Source organism: Chelonia mydas, chromosome 16 (genome assembly GCF_015237465.2).
Source record: "Chelonia mydas isolate rCheMyd1 chromosome 16, rCheMyd1.pri.v2, whole genome shotgun sequence".
Taxonomy (NCBI): Eukaryota; Metazoa; Chordata; order Testudines; family Cheloniidae; genus Chelonia; species Chelonia mydas.
Genome location: NC_057857.1, coordinates 7401180 through 7420425, shown reverse-complemented (window position 1 = coordinate 7420425; position 19246 = coordinate 7401180). Strand labels below are relative to the sequence as shown.

General features: G+C 47.7%; 1 protein-coding gene across 4 annotated transcripts in view; it reads right to left on the bottom strand.

Moving 5' to 3' along the window:
- The window catches only part of COL27A1 (collagen type XXVII alpha 1 chain), a 249222-nt gene that overhangs the window by 152272 nt on the left and 77704 nt on the right, over positions 1-19246 (bottom strand). For 3 of the 4 annotated variants that reach the window (XM_037880008.2, XM_043530722.1, XM_043530721.1), the window contains exons 4-6: positions 15781-15976; positions 11836-11991; positions 8731-8769 (exon numbers count right to left, since the gene is read on the bottom strand). In XM_037880008.2, coding sequence (XP_037735936.1) covers positions 8731-8769; positions 11836-11991; positions 15781-15976 — 391 coding nt within the window. The remainder of the gene's footprint in view (positions 1-8730; positions 8770-11835; positions 11992-15780; positions 15977-19246) is intronic. The other variant, XM_043530720.1, reaches the window with a different exon arrangement.

The following is a 19246-nucleotide window of genomic DNA, read 5'->3' as shown; positions in this document are numbered from 1 at the left end:
GGGGGGGGGGGGGGGGGCTCGCCCCGGCTGCCTCTTGGCAAACTTAGAGAGGCTCGCTTGGGTGGCTGAACTTGCTGGCTTGTGTCTGGCGAGGAGCTGCAGTCCTGGGGGGAGGAAATCTGGTAGCGCAGACGGAGCCTACTCCTCTTTAAAGTCTCCCTGTCCTCAGCCCTGCAGCCGGAGAGCCAGCACGGCAGGCCCAGCAGCTCCCGAGCAGCCAGAGGAGGCAGCAGGCGCCGCGGTTCCCAGGCTGCTGTCGCCGACACTCCGCCGGACCAGCAGGGCGCAGCAGCGCTCTGGCCAACGGCGACTGTTCCTTTTAAAAAGAATCTTAAATTTTTATTTAAAAATATGTATCCATCCCATCCTCCTGGTCCCTTTTAAATCGATGGGCCCCTGGGCAATTGACCCCTTTGCCCCCCCCCTTCCCACCCCTGTCGGCGGGCCGGCTTTTGCCCATGCATCCCACGGAACATAGGACTTGCCAGCTGGTACAGACCAGTGGTGCACCTTGCCTAGTATCTGGTCTCCAGCAGAGGCCAGTAGCCGCTGATTCAGTGGAAGGTTTGAAGAAATGCTGCGGCAGACGGTGATAGAATAACCCGCTCCCAGGCAAAGTCCCTTCCTAACCCCCATTAATTAGCAATTGACTGATGCCCTGAAGCAGGAGAGTGTAAACCTAGCCCTTACAAAATTATCATTTGGACCCTAAAATCTGCTTCCTATCCAGGTAGGCAATAAAACTGCAACCTGACACCAAATCGGAAACAAAAGCAATTATCTGCTTAACTGGATTGAGCAAAGGCAAGGCAGGAAGTAAAAACCCATTCAGCTCGGAGCGCCTAGCGCTTTACTGAACTCCCCAAGGCAGCCAGAAAAGGAGACAAGTTAGAGGTCAGCTGGGCACAAATCCTTTGTGAATGGTTCTCGCACCCGCTCGGAGACCATGAGCCCGACCTACCCGGCACCAAGGCCAAGAGCAGAGCTGCTATACCGCAGGGCCTTTGGGAAAAACAAATTCCTTCTCTTGCTAAATCAAGAGTCCATGCCGCCAGCACAAGGCCCCCTCTCTCCATTCCCCCCGCCCCTTCCCAGAGATAACGGATCCCCAGTCAGTCCTGACAACAAAAGCCTAACTTGATGAGCACTGACAGGAAGAATGTGAAGGGATAAGCAGCCCAGACGCGGCTGTCAATACCTCACCCCTGCCTATCTCCAGCAACCCTCGAAAGAAGAGCCAGTGGAACCAGTAGTTCCAGTGCTTGGGGAAACAGCTCTCTACTAGAGCTGGGCAGGAAGCAGTTTCCCCATCCCATTCATATTTTCAAGAGTTCAAAGGTTTTCCCCCGTCTCAAATCAGGCCGAAAAGCCAAAATCTTGAAAAGATCAATGAACCAAAACACAAAGTTGTTTCTGGTTCAGGTCAATCAAAATATTTCATTTGGATCATTTCAAAACTTGCGTTTTGATTGACTTTTTCTTGAAAATCTTTAGGCTAATGAGCTAAAATTTCTAAAGGAAAAGTCATTTTGATTCAGAAAAACCAGAGATTTTTGTTTCAAATGTGTCTAAACAAAACACTGGCAAATTCCAAAGCATTTTTCCTCCACTTTTTTCATTGGGAAATTCAGACTCTGTTTCATGAACCGTTTCCATTTCAACAAACTGGCATTTTTCAGTGAAAAAGAGTTCTGAGAAAATTCCCATCTTGCGCTACTCTCTACATTATGGCGTATTTCCTTCAGTCACAAAACCCGCCAGAGGGGATCAGCAGCCTGAGGGGACTTGATGCTGTGGATTCTGGGAGATAACTATGAAGCAGCAGGAAGGTGTTCCTGATCTATTTGCTACTGTGGAAAATCAAGATACTCAACCCATGCCCACTCCTTGGGGCTAAGGCAACGTGACAGCAATTTTTCCACCCTTCAAATTTACATATGGTGTCCAGATGCTGGACCTGGAATATTAATACACTACAAGCCTAAATTATTAAAGGCCTAAACTTTCAGGAGTGACTAGAGTGATTTTGGGTTTCACCATTTTTAGGTGTCCAATCTGAAACACCTTAAAGGGTCTAATTTTCAAAGGGCAGGTGCTCTGGACTTCTTACAGTCAAGACCTCTCAAGTTGGGTTTCCACCAACTGAGATACCCAAAATCACTCTAGTCAGTCTTGAAAAACTTAGGCCTTCGGGTCAAATTAGACCAGCCAGAGAAAGGAGTCACCAACTTAAATACCCTGATGTATCTCTATAAAACAACGTGTGACTGTTAATACATCACCATTGAGAATCCAATTCAAGAAAAGGGAAGAAAGATAAATCGTTTTAAAGACCCTCCCCTGGCAAACAGCTGCTCTTCTGACCTTGCACAAGGTCAATGGATCTATAACCACATGGTCACAGCAAGACACCAGTATGACAGGACTAACCCCGGAGGTGCACTGCTTTGTAAAGAAGCTAATACTAGCAGAGAAGTCATCTCTCAAACTGAAAACATACTGAAATATCGCAAGCACATGGTAAACAATAAAAGGCAGCACGAGCATGGGAACGGAGAGCCTGCAGGTCAGCGAATAAAAGGTTTAATACTGGCGGTTATTCGCTCTAGAGGATGCCACATGGCATAGCTGAATGGTGTTTTATTTTTATTATAAGAAAAAGTAAAAAAAAATAACCACCCCCAAATTGCTCCAACTCATTTTTTTTTCAATGTAGTATTAAGAAGCAAAACACACCCCTAAAATGCTGTGCCAGAAACCCTCAAATAATACCCTGTCCAGTCTGAAATTCAGCTCAGTCCATTTCAGATGGCTGAGACATTAGAAGCTCTATGATTAGAGCTGACAAAAAAAAAAATTGGTGAAAATAAATGAGCCAAAACATGCATTTTTTGAGGCCCAGAAACAACTGACAAATTCAGGTTGAATTCAGCAAATAGTTACATCTGAAAAACAAAGTGGAAACAATTTCCAAAGCACGGTTTCCAGTCAACCTCTGAAACATTTTGTTTGACCCACACGATTTTTTTCCAGTTTTTAATTTCATCAGGGAAAACAATTAAAAAAATCCATTTCAGTTGGAAGTCAACCAATTTTTCTTTGGATTTTTCAGTTCAGCCACAAAGAAAAAAAATCACTGATTTGCTCAGCTTGATTTATAATCGACATTAGAGCAGATCCTTATTCGCACCATCTCAAACACGTTGCAGAGAGAGCGACTTCTGTCTAGACGGTATTACTCGCGAAGCATATAGTCAGAGATGCTGGAGAGCATTAGTGGGGCAGAAAACTGCCAGTGTTTATTCCATCAAGTCTGGTCTTTATCACACAAGGCGCACGCTTCAAGAACAAGCAGTTTGCTACAGGATGCTGAGTGCCAAGCAACCTGCTGGAATTTAACTCCGTGACTCCCACCGATGTTATTGGTAAGCAAGCAGCCAAATCCCCCACTAACCACTTTGAAAAGTTACTCTTAAGAGGAGCTTCCCATCTAGAGAGAAAAGAAAAGGAGTACTTGTGGCACCTTAGAGACTAACCAATTTATTTGAGCATAAAGCTTTCGTGAGCTACAGCTCACTTCATCGGATGCATCCATTGAAGTGAGCTGTAGCTCACGAAAGCTTATGCTCAAATAAATTGGTTAGTCTCTAAGGTGCCACAAGTCCTCCTTTTCTTTTTGCGAATACAGACTAACACGGCTGTTACTCTGAAACCTGTCATCTAGAGAGAGAGAGAGAGTTAGTGCAAAGACATCATAACTTAAAGATGAACAGCAAAGGGATTTTGTCTTTCTTTGAATCCTTTATTCCAACCCCCACTCCCCTCTCCACCAAAATAAGTTTTTTGTTCTTTCTCACCACCAACAATCTTAGTTTAGAGTCATCAGAAATATCCTGGCTCGATTTGCTCAGTTTTGGCGGGAGGACTCCTTGGAGGACTGAAGAACTAGTCGGATAATGACAGCATAAACAAACTGAAGCCTGAGCATGAGCTTTTCCAGACCTCAAATGGAAGCAGGGTTTTTGTTGGTAACTTCTGATCCCTCATCGATCAATTAAAGGTCCAGATACAATCTTATTTACTTTGGAACAACCCCCTCGAACAACCCACCCGCTAGAACTCACAGAATGCTGTTTGCAGTTATATAACCTGGGTACTTAAGGGCCTAATCCTGTGAATGCGCATGCATGTGAGTAACTTCACACACGGGAATAATCCCATTGAGGGTGCTCAGCTGCATAAGCATGTGCAAGATCAGGGGGAGAGATTAAAGTTTGCTTAGTTCAATCCATTTATCCTCCTCTTATTTGGTGCTGCAGGGAAGGGCATCGTTCTGGTTTGTTATTTGGCCACACTGCCCACTGGAATTGCTTTAAAGGTACTTTTATTTTTGCAGGAGACTCACATGCCTTTGAGCTTTGTGGGCCATAAAAAGATGACTATTTTGACAGCAACCCACACAATGTCATTTCGAGATATCCTTGTGGCACCTTAGAGACTAACAAATGTATTTGGGCATAAGCTTTCATGGGCTATAACCCACTTCATCAGATGCATGGAGTGAAAGATACAGTAAGCAGGTATAAATATACAGCACATGAAAAGATGGGAGTTGCCTTACCAAGTGGGAGGTCAGTGTTAATGAGGCCAGTTCAATTAGGGTGGATGTGGCCCATTCCCAACAGTTGACAAGAAGGGGTGAATATCAACAGAGGGAAAATTTTCCATCTATTCAAGGGACACCATCATAGGACCTAACCACATCAGCCTCACCATCAGGGGCTCATTCAACTGCACATCTGCCAATGTGATATATGTCATCATGTGCCAGCAATGCCCCTCTGCCATGTACATTGGCCAAACTGGACAGTCTCTATGCAAAAGAATAAATGGACACAAATCAGATATCAAGAATTGTAACAAAAACCAGTAGGAGAGCACTTCAATCTCCCTGGACACTCCATAACAGACTTTAAAGTGGCCATTCTTCAATAAAAAAAACTTCAAAAACAGACTTCAACGAGAAACTGCAAAACTGGAATTAATCTGCAAACTGGACACCATCAAATTAGGCCTGAATAAAGACTGGGAGTGGCTGGGTCACTACAAAAAATAATTTTCCCTCTGTTGATACTCACCCCTTCTTGTCAACTGATGGGAACGGGCCACATCCACTCTAACTGAATTGGTCTTTTATTACACAAGCACCAGGGTTAGGGATGAGAGCGCACTCGGGAACCCTAGACATCAGGCAGATGAGGAGAAAGCTCAGTGGCTAATGTTGGTGAGTACAGTGCTGCTGTAGCTCTTCAGTTAGTTAGGACTGAGGGCAAACCCCTGGAACAGAGCGTGGATGGGTTTGGGCACCAAAGTCCGGCCTACACTACAAACTTACGTCAGTATAACTCTGCCGCTCAGGGGTGTGGAAAACCCACGCCCGCGTGATGCAATTATAGCAACCGAACTCCTGGTGTGGACAGAGCTATCTTGGCGGAGGGCGTCTCCTGTCGACACAGCTACCATCTCTTGGGGAGGTGGAGCACCAGCGCCGACGAGAGGCAGAGTCTTCACTAAGTGCTACAGTGGTGCAGCTGCATTACTGCCATGCTGTATGTGTAGCCCAGCCCTTAGAGTCATAGATTCCAAGGCCAGGAGGGACCACTGTGATCAAATCTGACCTCCTGCATAACCCAGGCCAGAGACCTGCCCCCAAATCATTCCTAGAGCAGATCCAATCTTGATTTAAAAATGGTCAGTGCTGGAGACTCCACCTGGGCAAGTTGTTCCAGTGGTTAATTTCTCTCACTATTAAAAACGTACACCTTATTTCCAGTCTGAAATGGTCTAGCTTTGTCTTACCGCCAAATGATAGGCTAGGAAGAAGATTAGGTAGATTGGATGGGATAGATGATGCGATAGATAGATAGAGATACACACACATACAACCAGTAACTGGTCTTGACGCCAGTTGGAATTTTTAAACAAGATTTCCCCCTAGTTTAGACCTTGCCTTAATTTTTCAAAAGCACCTAAATGACTTAGCAGCCAAAGCGCCACTGAAAGTCAATGAGACTTTGCTCTCCTATTAATCGCCTGTGTGATGGCTGGGGAAAAAAACAAACAAAAAAAAATAAAACAGCTCCTATGTCATTCAGGTGCTTTTGAAAATTGTACCCATGGTGTATTGGTCAAGCCACCCACCTGGCTCTGAAATAGCCGTCACAATGACTCAGGAGGCAAAGGGGTGGAGGGGAAAAGAAAAGAAAAGAAAAGAAAAGAAAAGAAAAGAAAAGAAAAGAAAAGAAAAGAAAAGAAAAAACAAAACATGTCTCACTTCCTCTTCCCAGTTCTACTAGTATGTATGATTCCCTCTTAAAAAGGTTATTAAATCCAGTTGGCCCAACCGCTCCCTCCTGATAAATGGTGTAAATATGACAAGCAGAATTATCCAGCTCCAGGACTGCGCAAGAGCTGGTTGGATGGACGAGGGTAAACGCATGTTACCAGTACTTATACCCTTGAAAAATGGAGACATGGATTTATGACATAAGCTCCAAGCAATTAATCTAGTACCTTTTGTGCTGATCCACTTATATGATTGCCCTCAGCTCCAGCACTGTACTAACCAAGCCCTTTATAATATGCAATTAGTTAGTCTTAATTAGCAGTTAATGAAAACTCTGGAGCTTCCATCTACCTCTAAAAGTGCAGAGTCTTGAAAACAAAAACTACGAACTGAAGTTTATCACAGTCTCTGCAGCAGGTCTGTGAAAGCCTCCTCTCTGCAGAAGCTGATCTCTGGTTTTGATTAAGGGCTTGAAAAATTAAACTTGACCCAGCTCCAGAATCTCATTATTCTTCCCCTTTGGGCCTGTGAAATTCACCGGCTTTCTTACTATGGCAGAATCTCGCTAATTCACACCAGCCAGTAGGAAAGCCACTGAGAATGAGGCGGGTTTCAGAAACAGCCCGGAAAGCAGACAGATAACGGAATAGATAAGGAGAATGCATCACAAACTAGGCTTCTCATTTGGATAACTGTGAAGGTGCGTAATTCAGGGCAATTCATAGTTTGCCTGGAATATCAAAGTTCTCTGATGTATTCTGAGGAATTTTATGGAAGACTGTTTCAGAACTGCATATGCTCGGATTTGCACAGATACCTCAATTGCACATGCATTCAGACTAAACTGTGTGTTCAAATTAGGGGCATATTCAGTGAATAGCTACATTTGTCTATTTTGCATAAAATTAATGACATGGTGAGAGTGAGACACCATGCCATAGGATTCTGCTATTAAACTTTTGCTGTGACCTACTGTTCAAAACTAATAAATAGTACACCAAGTTTCAAAAGCTACTCACACTTAAACCCTTTAAATTTCCACCTCTGGTTTAAACCTTTCCCGCTACGAATAGAAAAGTGACTCTGGCCTTGTCCCTCATCCCCATACTGAGAAAAGGGTTGGCAGTTATCAAATGAATTTGGGCACTGGTCTGGCAGCTTCTGCCCCTTCCAAATACTCAATGATGGGGGAGTGGCCACAGGAATCTTCCTGGGGCAGATCATTGAAGTCCCACATCAGCAGCAGACGTGGTAGCCATTCTCCTGCTCCCCCAACATCAACTTCAGAATTCACCATCTTCCCATCATCACCACCTCCTCCTCCCCCCCCATTTACAAGGACTCCAGGCGGCACTGGCTATCCTACAGATCATTTTTGTTTCCACTGCCACATGACCCATGTTTACAGCCACAAACTGATCCATCTGTGCAGCCATTTTATTCATTCCACTGTCGGGCAAGAGTTAAAATTTAGCTAACAGCTAAGACAAAAACCGCAGATCAAGCAGGAATGCTTCAGTAGCCCAAGGACACTGACAACTGTAAACACTTGATAAACTTATATGGTCAAATGTCCACCCAGTAACTCAGCTCTTAGAACAGAACAAACCCTCCCTTCACAGCTCACCAGATATCTGTAAGCACTCATCCTTCCCCCACCCCACCCCCCCGCTTCTTTCCCCTGCAAGGTAGCCATAGATACTTGATGTAATCAGGATGACCCCTATACGTACGTACTGTTTCTATTTTTATCTTTGTTCAGAGCTCTCTCTTGACTTGTAACAATGTCTGTCTCTGTTTGTACAGATAAATGCAAATGAATTGATAAGAGAATGTATATAACTGGCCACGGTGGCACCATATTTTTGAAGCTGTTTATCAGTCTTCCTGGTACCGTGAATAAACCCCCTTCAATATTGTCTGTGCCTGCCTGATTCTTGGGGAAAAGAGTCTTTTTGCCTAACACCACCAATGCCTGACCAGCCTCTCAATCCATCATCAAGGGTGAAAAACGAAACACTCAAAATGTGCCCCTCAAAACTCTAAGCAACTCCATAATCTTGTTCTGCACTTACTGTTTAATATGGTTCATGATAACTCAGTATTTTTTCTGGAAGCTCTTCAGGACAGGGATGTTGTCTAGTGTTTGTTCTGAGTGCATCTAGCGCACTTTTGGGGTACTTGGGGAAAAAAACCAAACAACTTGTACCCCTGGCTGTGCAATATGGCCTTTTACCTGATAATTATTGATGTCGTCAAAACAATCCATTTGTTTCCTTGAGAAACATCATGATGCATAATGAAATCTTGGATCCCCTCCAAACCCCTCCCAAAAAGGGACTAACCCTGTACACATCCCCCCCGCTGAGTTGGGAAAGTCATACCTGAGTGTAGGATTCCTGAATTTCATTGGTTTCTTTTGCCTAGATGAGAGAGAGAAATATGACGTCACTACCTGAGTAGCTGAATTTATTTAAGTAAGTGATTGTTGATGGCTCTGCTGTTTCCACAGGTTAAGAGCAATGTTCCCTCTAATTTTTGACAGGCCGTATGCACAAAAAATTTCTTCTGTTCAAATTTTTGACAGGCCGTGTGCACAAAAAATTTCTTCTGTGCAAATTGTTGTGCTTCTGTGAAAATGTTTGTGCACATGGTGTTTCGCCGTGTGCGCGGGGTTTAGGATCTGTGTGCGTGTGTACACGCGCACAGCTTCGAGGGAACAGTGGTTAAGAGCATAGTGGGTAACAGAGCTGGTTCTTGTAAAAAGTCACTCCTTTCAGCATGCTTCTCGCTGCATGAGCAGGACTGGGGAATTTGGTTGGTACTTTAACACCTGTGCTTCAAGTGTGCACATTTAGCCATTTTTTTTGTTGTGATTCTGGAGTAAAGTTCCAGGAGCTTTTTCTCTGGGAACACAGGTCTTTTCCTACTCAGCTCTAGGAAGGGTTAACAATGGGTGTGGCCCACAAAGACCTGGGCTCTATTCTGAGCTCTTCCAGTACACTCTTGGACAAGACCATCTCTGGGTCACAGTTCTCCTGTAAAATGGAGATGATATGAACCAACCTCATGGGATTGTGGCAAATGTTAGATAGTAGATCTGCCAAGCAACGTGAGCAAAAACAGTGCCATCTAATGCACCAGTACCATCATTACTGGGGATGACCGTGAGTAACTCTTGTTGTGCTGCAACTTGGGGCATTTTGCTTCTGAGCCCATAGTGAGCTGCCCAGGCTAGCAAAGACTGTGCTAGAAGTGATACAAGTTCCTTTGGACTGGATTCCAGGAGGAGCAGCAGTTCTTCTTGAGAAATAATTAAGAACCTTGGTTAAATGGAGACCCACAACGCTGCTGGTTTTCAATTACATCAGTAACTTAGGGCTGGTCTACACTACACAGTTAGGTCGACATAAGACAGTTTATGTAGACCCAATTACATTAGCATCTACACGACAACCTTCTTCCTACCAATGTAAGTGCCCTGCTACACCAACATAACAACTCCACTTCCAGGAGAGGGGTAAGGCTTATGTCGGTGTAGTTAGGGTGACGCAGTGTCTGTGTAGACACTGTGTCCCTTACACCGGCCATCTTGTCAATTTCATGGCAGGAGCCCCGAAATTCACAAGGAAACCCACACTGGACCCTGCTCCTGGTTAGGAGCCCAGGTGAGAAGGTGGGAGGGCTGCCCCGGTTCCTGGCTGGGAGCCAGAGCTTGGCAGCTTCCAACCCTACTCCCTGCTCCATGCTGAGCAGTCTTGTCAATTTCACAGCTCAGTGAGCCAGGAAATTGACCAGGGTAGGCTGCTCCTGGTGGGGAGTGGGCGGGGGGCCGAGAAGCTGCCCCTCTTAGGTCAGTGGAAGCGCTTCTCGTGAAGACATGCACCACCGACCCAAGGAGGGTAGCGTGGCCATGCACATTACTGCAATGGCTATAAGTCAACCTTAAATAGGTCGACTTAGGTTTGTAGTGTAGACCAGAGGTTCTCAACCTTTTGCTTTCTGAGGGCCCCCCAAAACATGCTATAAAAACTCCACAGCCCACCTGTGTCATGGTAACTGGTTTTCTGCATATAAAGCCAGGGCCGGCATTAAGGGGTAGCAAGCCGGGCAATTGCCCAGGGCCCCTTGCCACAGGGGGCACCGTGAAGCTAAGTTGCTCAGGCTTCTGCTTCAGCCCCAGGTGGCGGGGCTTAGGACCCCGGGCTTCAGCCCCATGCAGTGGGACTCCAGCTTTCTGCCCTGGGCCCCAGCGAGTCTAACACTGGTCCTGCTTGGCGGACCCCCTGACACCTGATCGCAGCCCCCCAGGGGGCTCTGGACTCCTGGTTGAGAACCACTGGTGTAGACATACCCTTAGAGGAGTAAACGTTCATAAACACGATGCACGAGGGAGTTCCGTGCCCAGGCCCTGCTGCGTGGCAGTGGGATTTCCCAGTGGGAATGGAACTCCTGAGCACACTTCTCATTAGTCGCACTCTTTCTTTGGTAAATGTCCTGCAACATTACGCAATGCTGGCTGTGTGCGTTTTACACACCCATGCAAGTACACAATAATGTGCACACATACACACACTTCCTACAGCTAAAACCCCTCCCTCCCAGCCATATCTTCCCCTTTGCACCAAACCCCGTTGCCATTTCACAAAGAGAAGTCAAATGCCAAAGCCCCAAATGACACCGCAGCAGCTTTCGTTTAACGGAGGCTCCTGGGTTGCCAGGAGATCAGCAGAGGCTGCAGGAGTAGAGCCATCATCTCCCACGTTGCCATGGGGGTTCTCTGGGGAACGGGCATGGCTCTGTTTGGAATGAGGGATAAAACAGACATGTCCAGTGACCGAGAACTACCACAATCACTGGCCCATGAGCCTCCCTCCATATGCCTGCAATTGTGGCGTCTTCTCCACCCCCACCGCTGATCCAGATTAGCTTCCATTCAGCTTCCCCCAGCTAGCATGACAGTGTATGCTCCCTGCCCATCCATGGCTAAAGATTTAGTGACCCGGCAAGGTCACTCTACTGAGCCACCCAGAAACAGAGACAGGGCAATACGGCTGTGAGCTCCCACCCCAGACACAGAGCGGGTTGGGATGAGAGGACACACACTCCAAAGCTACTGCTTATTCCTAGCTCTCCCCAGGTGCCATCTGACACCGTTGCTGAAACTCTTCCTACCTGCCACTGCTACGTGGGCTATGGGGCAGTGGAACCAGGTAAACAGGTGCTCTATTGGGCTCCTTTCTGGCCCTTTCTGGAGCACTGACACACATGGGAAGGGAAAGACAAACACTACACCGGTGCCCAAACGCAAAGAGTGTCACCGTCATCATCATATTCTCTCCACATCACCGCAGAAACCTGAGTCCCAATGGGCTGAATTAAGTCAATGGAGGGACCCCCGGGATTAAGTAGTGCAACATCAGGGATAAACTGAGTCCCACTTTGCAATGGGGAAACCCAAGAATGCTCTTTGCAGACCCTAGACACACCTCCGGCCAAGCGGGAGAAAGCTCCCCTGGGGAGCGGGACTGGTTGCGGAAAGCTTCAGTGCTGAAAGCGCTGGCGCAGCTGGTATTGTAGCCTCCACAGTATTCACCGGCAGCCCCCGGGTCTCCCATCTGGAAGGTCAGCTGCTGCAGAGCACCCTGGGAGGCAAGGAAACAAACAAGTGGAGTTTACACACCGACCGCTAACACTGCCTCCGGAGGACGAGCGGCAAATAAAACGCACGTGGGATAGGTTTGAATGGAGTTATTTGGACTCAGGGTGTGCAGCAATTACATTGGCAAGGAGATGCTCCACCCCAGCCTATAGAGGAGGAATCCTATTTCAGGGCCAAAAGAGGGACCCCACAGGGCAGGGGTGTCTGAGCCTAGAACGCCTGGTCCCGCACCCTTTTCTGTGTCAGCCTGGCCAAGGCTCTGAACCCCGTGGTTCCCAACACAAACACGGGCACGTCCCCTTGCTCCATGGCAAGAAGAGATGATCAATAGGCAGCAGGGGAACATCCGAGCACAACTCCTGAGAGGGAAGGGTGGGATTCTGCAGCGTGCTGGGCGTCTCCTGAGAGATGGGAATGGAGAAGAGGGTGCTGAGCATCAGCTCTGAAGGGGCTCAGCATGCTGACGGATCAGGCCCTAAATAAAAAAAATCTACCCCAAAGGGCAGACACATTCCCCCCACCCACAGCCTGAAATTACCTAGAAGGGCTCTGGATTACTAGACCCCCCAGCGTTTGGCAAGACAGGAATGGAAGAACCTGCTGTCCCCATGAGGTCAGTGTTGGCTGGTAACTCCAAACACCACCTTCCCCACACCCAGGCCTCACTCCTCACACTCGGATCCTTGGCTAGAGCGGGGGTGTAAGAAGGCCATTGCTGAAATGCTCAGCTGGCTGCCATACAGCAGGGCAAACAGCTGCTCTTTGCCTTCCTTGGCCTTTACTGGGGACAGCTCTGTGCAGAGGAGAAAGCGCCAGCGGGAGGGAGAGCACATCAGAGCCAGGGGAATCTGAAGAAGAGACGGCCTGTAGGGAATGCAACACTGAGGGCCAGGTTCTTGGCACTGGGAGAGGTGAAATGGGCATCCAGGTGGGGGAGTGGGAAGAGCCCTGCTTGCCTTGAGAAGCCAGGAGTCTCCACAGTTGCTAAGATTCTGTAATTATTAAAGTCTGAACCAATTCAAACAGGGCTTCTCTGTTAGCCTCCTTCTGAGCCTCTCCTCCCTCTCCCCTGTCTCATGAGCCCAGTGTAACTGGTGCAATGATTTGTTAGCTGCAGTATCATGAAGCCATAAGCAGCTTTTTTCTGCACCTCGTAACTGTCCAGAGCAAACATCTCTCTCCATACAAGCCTGCCCCATTTAGTCATTCTCGCCTGCTGTCTCCAAGGAGCCATAAAAGCGGAGAGGAGATAAATGTGCGAAAGCTGTTGGTTAATCTCCCCAACCCGAGGCCAACTTAATGAGATGAAATCTTCCTTCCAAGCCAAGGGTTTGGCCAGGCGATTGGCTGTGAAAGAGAGGTGGGGAAGGGTGACAGAGCTATACTGAGGGAGGGCATTGCGCAGATGATGCAAGATGGTAAGGAGCCTTAGAGCTGCCTTTTGTAATCTGATACCTCAGGTTCCTGGTTTGCATGTTAGTTATTGGGGAGGGGGTCTCAGTGCAAAGACCCTAAAATAATCCTGGATCCAATAAAATTTAGGCATTTCCTAAACAGAGTTACTTCTTGTAATCTGCTGTGTGTTCGTAGACGGGAAGCTCTTTGGGGCAGGGACTGTATCTCCAATGCGTGCGTGTAGTGTGCCTAGCACAACGGGGCCCAGATCCCTACCTGGACCCTTTAGACACTGTGTCTAGGTAAATAATATTGTTATTCTACAGCCCAAGTGTCAAGGCTGAATCCCCACTCTGGCACTCCGAGTGCAGAAGGTGGGGGCCTGCAAGGATTCTAAAAATGAATACTGGCCACTCCAGGCTTGTGTTAAACTCCCAGGGTTACAGCTTTCTCTGACCTTGGATCGGTAGATGCTGCCACCACCCAAGTGCAAAACCCCTTTGAGAACCCAGGAAGGCGCACTTGGGAATTCTTTCCTGTGGGGTACCCTCAAACCCGTTCACCCCCCTTTGTGGGAAGAGCTGAGAAAGAAAAACAAAGGAAATCAGCTGTTGCCACCAGCTAATTAAACAACATGGGCACAAACCTCTTAGGACACAAAAATCCAATCCTGTTCTAAAAAAAAAGGTAAATTTTATTAAAAACAAAAAGAAAGAGAATACATCTGAAAACTCAGGCTATTGCTAGATTTTAAAAAAACCACTTGCAAGGATTAAGCATCAAGAATAACTTTCTTGAGGTCCAGCTTGAAGGTTACAAGCAAACAAAAGCATTTGGGGTTAGCACAGAGGAGTCCACAAGCCATAAAGAAATAAAAAGAGATAGACCTAATCGCATCTTCCTAGATATTTCCTGATCTACTTACGTATCTGGGATTTCAAATGAGTAGTTTCTAGGCATGATACAGATGAATTTTCATACCTGGCCCCAAGCTTTTTACAGCGTAGTTGCTTCCTCTCTGCTTTCTCCCCGAGAACAGACAGACAGACAGACAGACAAAGGGGAAGTTTTTTCTCAATTTAAAGAAGTTCTAGCCTTCCCATTGCTCTTTTGGTCAAGTGCCCACTCCCTTCCTTTTACCTATGTAGAGCAGGGAGACTTGTTAACATACAGGAAAAGCAAGTAGAGAACAGCTACTAAGGGGGATTTTATAGCTAACTGGCTGGATATAAAAGGGAGCTCCCCCCACCTGCTTTCATTTATCACAACAAGTTGCACTGTCTAAGCAAGGATCAATTGACCAGGGAGGTAGCATGGTCTAGTAGCTGGGGGAATTCTGGTTTATATTCCAGGATCCTGTCACCTTGATGTGTGATCTTGGGCAAGTCATTTCAACTTGTGGGAGCCTTGGTTTATCCCCCTGTAAAATGGAGGTAATTATAAACATCCTGGAGGGTGTGAAAGGTGCTAGTGAGGAGCTTAGAGTCCCTCAGGATATGGCTGTGCTGCAATCAGGGGCATGAAAGCAGTCTGGGTAGATATATGCACGCTAACTTTAATCTAGCTTTTCTGGGTACCAAAAGCAATGAAAAACATGGACCCCACTGCAGGCTAGCAATGAGCGTTCATAGACAGAGTCACTGGTTGGCTTGCGCAGCTATGTCTTTACTGCTATTTTTAGCGATGCTCGCTAGAGTAAAGCGATCACACCTCGGTTTGCCGCGTAGACAAACCCCAATAGGAACGCTGCTGTGTCAGAGTGCCAATTTTGTATTGTTTGATTTCTCTCCTCCCAAATTTCAGGAGCCACAAGCGTGTTGATTTGGCTGGAAATGAGATGCTGTGTTCCCTGATGCCCTTATTCGAGCTCCATTCACAGCCAGTTCTTACACGTGGCTATTAGGACTTTTCTACGTCAAAAGGCTTACGGATCCTGTCGGGGGATATTAGTGTGGAGTGAATACCAAGCTCTTCCTTCACAGCTTATTTAAAAAGTCACTCATCTCAGAGGACGTACAAAACTAGTCCCTCTCCGCGCCATGCGGGGGCACGTCTGTAACGGACACGTGGAGAAAGGAGTGGGTTAGAGGGGATTTTATTGGGGGTTTCCGTCTCGCTAGCTGACATCATTTCATTGTTTCAGTTTCTCTGACCTAGGAGCAAACCCTCGGTGTACTTTGAAGCCTTTGCACTGCACATCACCTGTGTAATAAAAGTAAACAGGGTGTTTTCAGCGAGAGAGGAGATGGGGTTCCATCAGCAAATGGAATTCCAGCATCTGTTCATTAGAGCGCCCGCCCCCCCCCCCACAAGTTGCTTACACAGCTCCTTTGGGCTGAAAAAGGAGAGTCTGTGTGTAGGAGAAGCAAATTCTCACCTCAAAGGGAATCTCAAAGGATTCAATCAAGCCTCCAAGAATGACGAGCCCCTGCATGGTGACTCCCATCCCAAAGTAATTGGACCAGCCCACGCTCTCCACCAGCTGACAGTCCACGTGCAGCTCCAGTCTCTCGGAGGAGATGCTGAGGGCAACCTGATGCCAGTCCCCATCACCCAGGATGGAAACTGGGAACCTGTGTGCCCCAGGATGGGGACAGGAGAAAGACAGAATAGGAGGCTCAGACAGACACAAAACAACCAACATCTTATGCAGGGCTGGGTTCACCGTTCAGTATTAGCATAGGCCCCCTCAGAGGCTCACCCCCGTTGTGCTTCGCAGCCAAGTACTCTGGACGCACTGGATAATTAGAAGCCAAAGGAAAGTGTCTCATGGAAATCAAACCCTTCCATTACTTGGAACTGGGCAAATAATTGGGTTTTCAGTTTGGCAAGCAAGCTGGAAAAAAATATCAGAAAAAAATATTCAGTTTAGTTCTGAAAACTCAGGTCCCCGCTGCCCAGTGAGCATCCAAACCACCAGCCTATGGGCCATTCTGCTCTCCGTCTCGCCCGCTGCAGCTGTTCCACTTTGTATAAATACATGGCTGTTCCCTGGGCCAAAGAGAGTGAGAAGGACTCTGCTACCCAGTGATGAAGGCACTCACCCAGGAGATGGGGATTTGTATAGTCTCTCTGCCTGATTCAGAGGACAGATTTGGAGGGAGGAGACCTGACTTCAGGGGTCAGTCCTGGGGCTGGTTTCGTTCAACATCTTTATTAATGATCTGGAGGATGGCGTGGATTGCACCCTCAGCAAGTTCACAGATGACACTAAACTGTGGGGAGAGGTAGATACGCTGGAGGGTAGGGATAGGGTCCAGAGTGACCCAGACAAATTGGAGGACTGAACCAAAAGAAATCTGATGAGGTTCAACAAGGACAAGTGTAGAATCCTGCACTTAGGAAGGAAGAATCCCATGCACCGCTACAGACTGAAGACCTACTGGTTAAGCAGCAGTTCTGCAGAAAAGGACCTGGGGATTACAGTAGATGGGAAGCTGGATATGAGTCAGCAGTGTGCCCTTGTTGTCAAGAAGGCTAACGGCATATTGGGCTGCATTAGTAGGAGCATTGCCAGCAGATTGAGAGAAGTGATTATTCCCCTCTATTTGGTACTGGTGAGGCCACATCTGGAGTATTGCGTCCAGTTTTGGGTCCCTCAGTAGAGAAAGGATGTGGACAAAATGGAGAGAGTCCAGCGGAGGGCAATGGAAATGATCAGGGGGCTGGGGCACATGACTTATGAGGAGAGGCTGAGGGAACTGGGCTTGTTTAGTCTGCAGAAGAGAAGAGTGAGGGGGGATTTGATAGCAGCCTTCAACTACCTGAAGGGCGGTGTGACGAAGCGGGACTGTTCTTAATGTTTCCTCTGAATAGTGTGGGGATGCCTCAGTTTCCCCTATGCAGTTCTTAAGTATCTAGGTGGTGGGATAAGGGTGTATGATCATTGCAGAGCCCTAGAGGGCAGGTGTGTGCAGGGGTCTGGACACAGAGAATGGCCGACACCCTGTTTCCTGGCAACTGATGGCCTGGGCCCTTCCCCCCTGCAAGGTGAGAGCTAAAGGGTTGGAGAACAAAGGAATCAGGTGACCTCCTGGCCCAAGAAAGGGACAAAGCCCAGAGGAGGAGGGATAGGAGAGAATTTCAGTTTGGGGCTGGCTGGGGACATGGAGTGAAGTGCAGACGGGGTTGTCTGGCTCACTGGCCCCCAAAATGGACCCAGCTGAGGGGTCCTGTTCTCTGCACCTACAAGCTCTGTGTTAGACCATGTTCCTGTCATCTAATAAACCTTCTGTTTTACAGGCTGGCTGAGAGTCACGTCTGACTGCGAAGCTGGGGTGCAGGACCCTCTGGCTTCCCCAGGACCCGCCTGGGTGGACTCACTGTGGGAAGCGCACGGAGGAGCAGAGGATGCTGAACGCTCCGAGGTCAGATCCAGGAAGGTGGAAGCTGTGTGAGCTGTGTGTCCTGAAGACAGTCTGCTCACAGAAAGGAGACTTCCCCAGAGTCCTGACTGGCTTTGTAGGGAGCAGTTCCAGAGCATCGCCCAGGGACTCCGTGACAGGGGGCTCCAAAGAGGATGGAGCTTGGCTGTTCTCAGTGGTGGCAGATGACAGAACAAGGAGCAATGGTCTCAAGTTGCAGTGGGGGAGGTCTAGGTTGGATATTAGGAAACACTATTTCACTAGGAGGATGGTGAGGCACTGGAATGGGTTCTCTAGGGAAGTGGTGGAATCTCCATCCTAAGAGGTTTTTAAAGCCCAGCTTGACAAAGCCCTGGCTGGGATGATTTAGTTGGTGTTGGTCCTGCTTTGAGCAGGGGGTTGGACTAGATGACCTCCTGAGGTCTCTTCCAACGCTAATCTTCTATGATTCTAAGTCCCCGCTCCAGCAACGAGTAAATATTTATACAGAAAAAAATGGAAAAGCTTCCACAGCAGAGATGGAACGCACCCAACCCCAGAACAGCCTAGAGCTTGGTAGGGAGGAGATCCGAGTTCAAATCCCTGCTCCAGAGTGGGGATTTGAATGTGGGTCTCCCTAACCACTGGGCTCAGGATCATTAGGGACACAACATGGTTTTCTAAAGCTGACCCTGACAGCCTTTTTCCCAGCCTAAACTAATCAGGTCATCAAATTCACATATCGTTTCAGATGGACTGAAACTGCATTTCTCAGCAAATAAACTATTTGTTTTTTTTTGTTTTTTTTAAAGTCACTCAGCTCTCCTTGTAACAGACACGCACCATCACTGCAGTCTCTCAGCGCTGGAATATTGTAGTTTTCCAGTGCATTGGGGAATCTGTAGAAAAATCCCCCATCTAGTCAGTTACAGCCTCTTTCCCAAATGTCCATCTGTCCTGAGCAGGCCTCTGCGTCCACTCATCCCGCCCCACTCCCTCTGCAGGGTAACACGTCACGTGGGCACCAAAGCAATGGAATTGACTGCACTCTACTGACTATCTCCCAGTCAGCCACTTTATCCAACACTTTCCTGGAGTTTTGCAGCTGGTTTAGAGTCAACTTTTCCAGCTGGGATTGGGGTGGGGGGACGGACGGGGGACAGGAGGGCAGGGGGCGGGAGGCTGGCTCAGTCACAGCTTGAACAGCAACGCCGGCTCTGGACAGATCTTGCCTCACTGCAGATAGCAGCATGTGTGGACTTTCAAAGGCTTTAAAAATTCCACCCAGGACTGGCTCTGGCAAGGCAGAGATAATCCCATCCCCTGAACCTGAACGGTGCAGGGACCCTTTCCAAGCTGCCTGCGGAGTCCCCGCCTGGCTCTGGTCCAATCCTCGAGTCATAGGTTGTGTCATCTGGCTCTTTTATTTAGGCTGGCACTTCCCGCACCCCAATTTCTCCGACCCCTGGCTTTACACTGCGCAGATTCCCCCACCTGCCA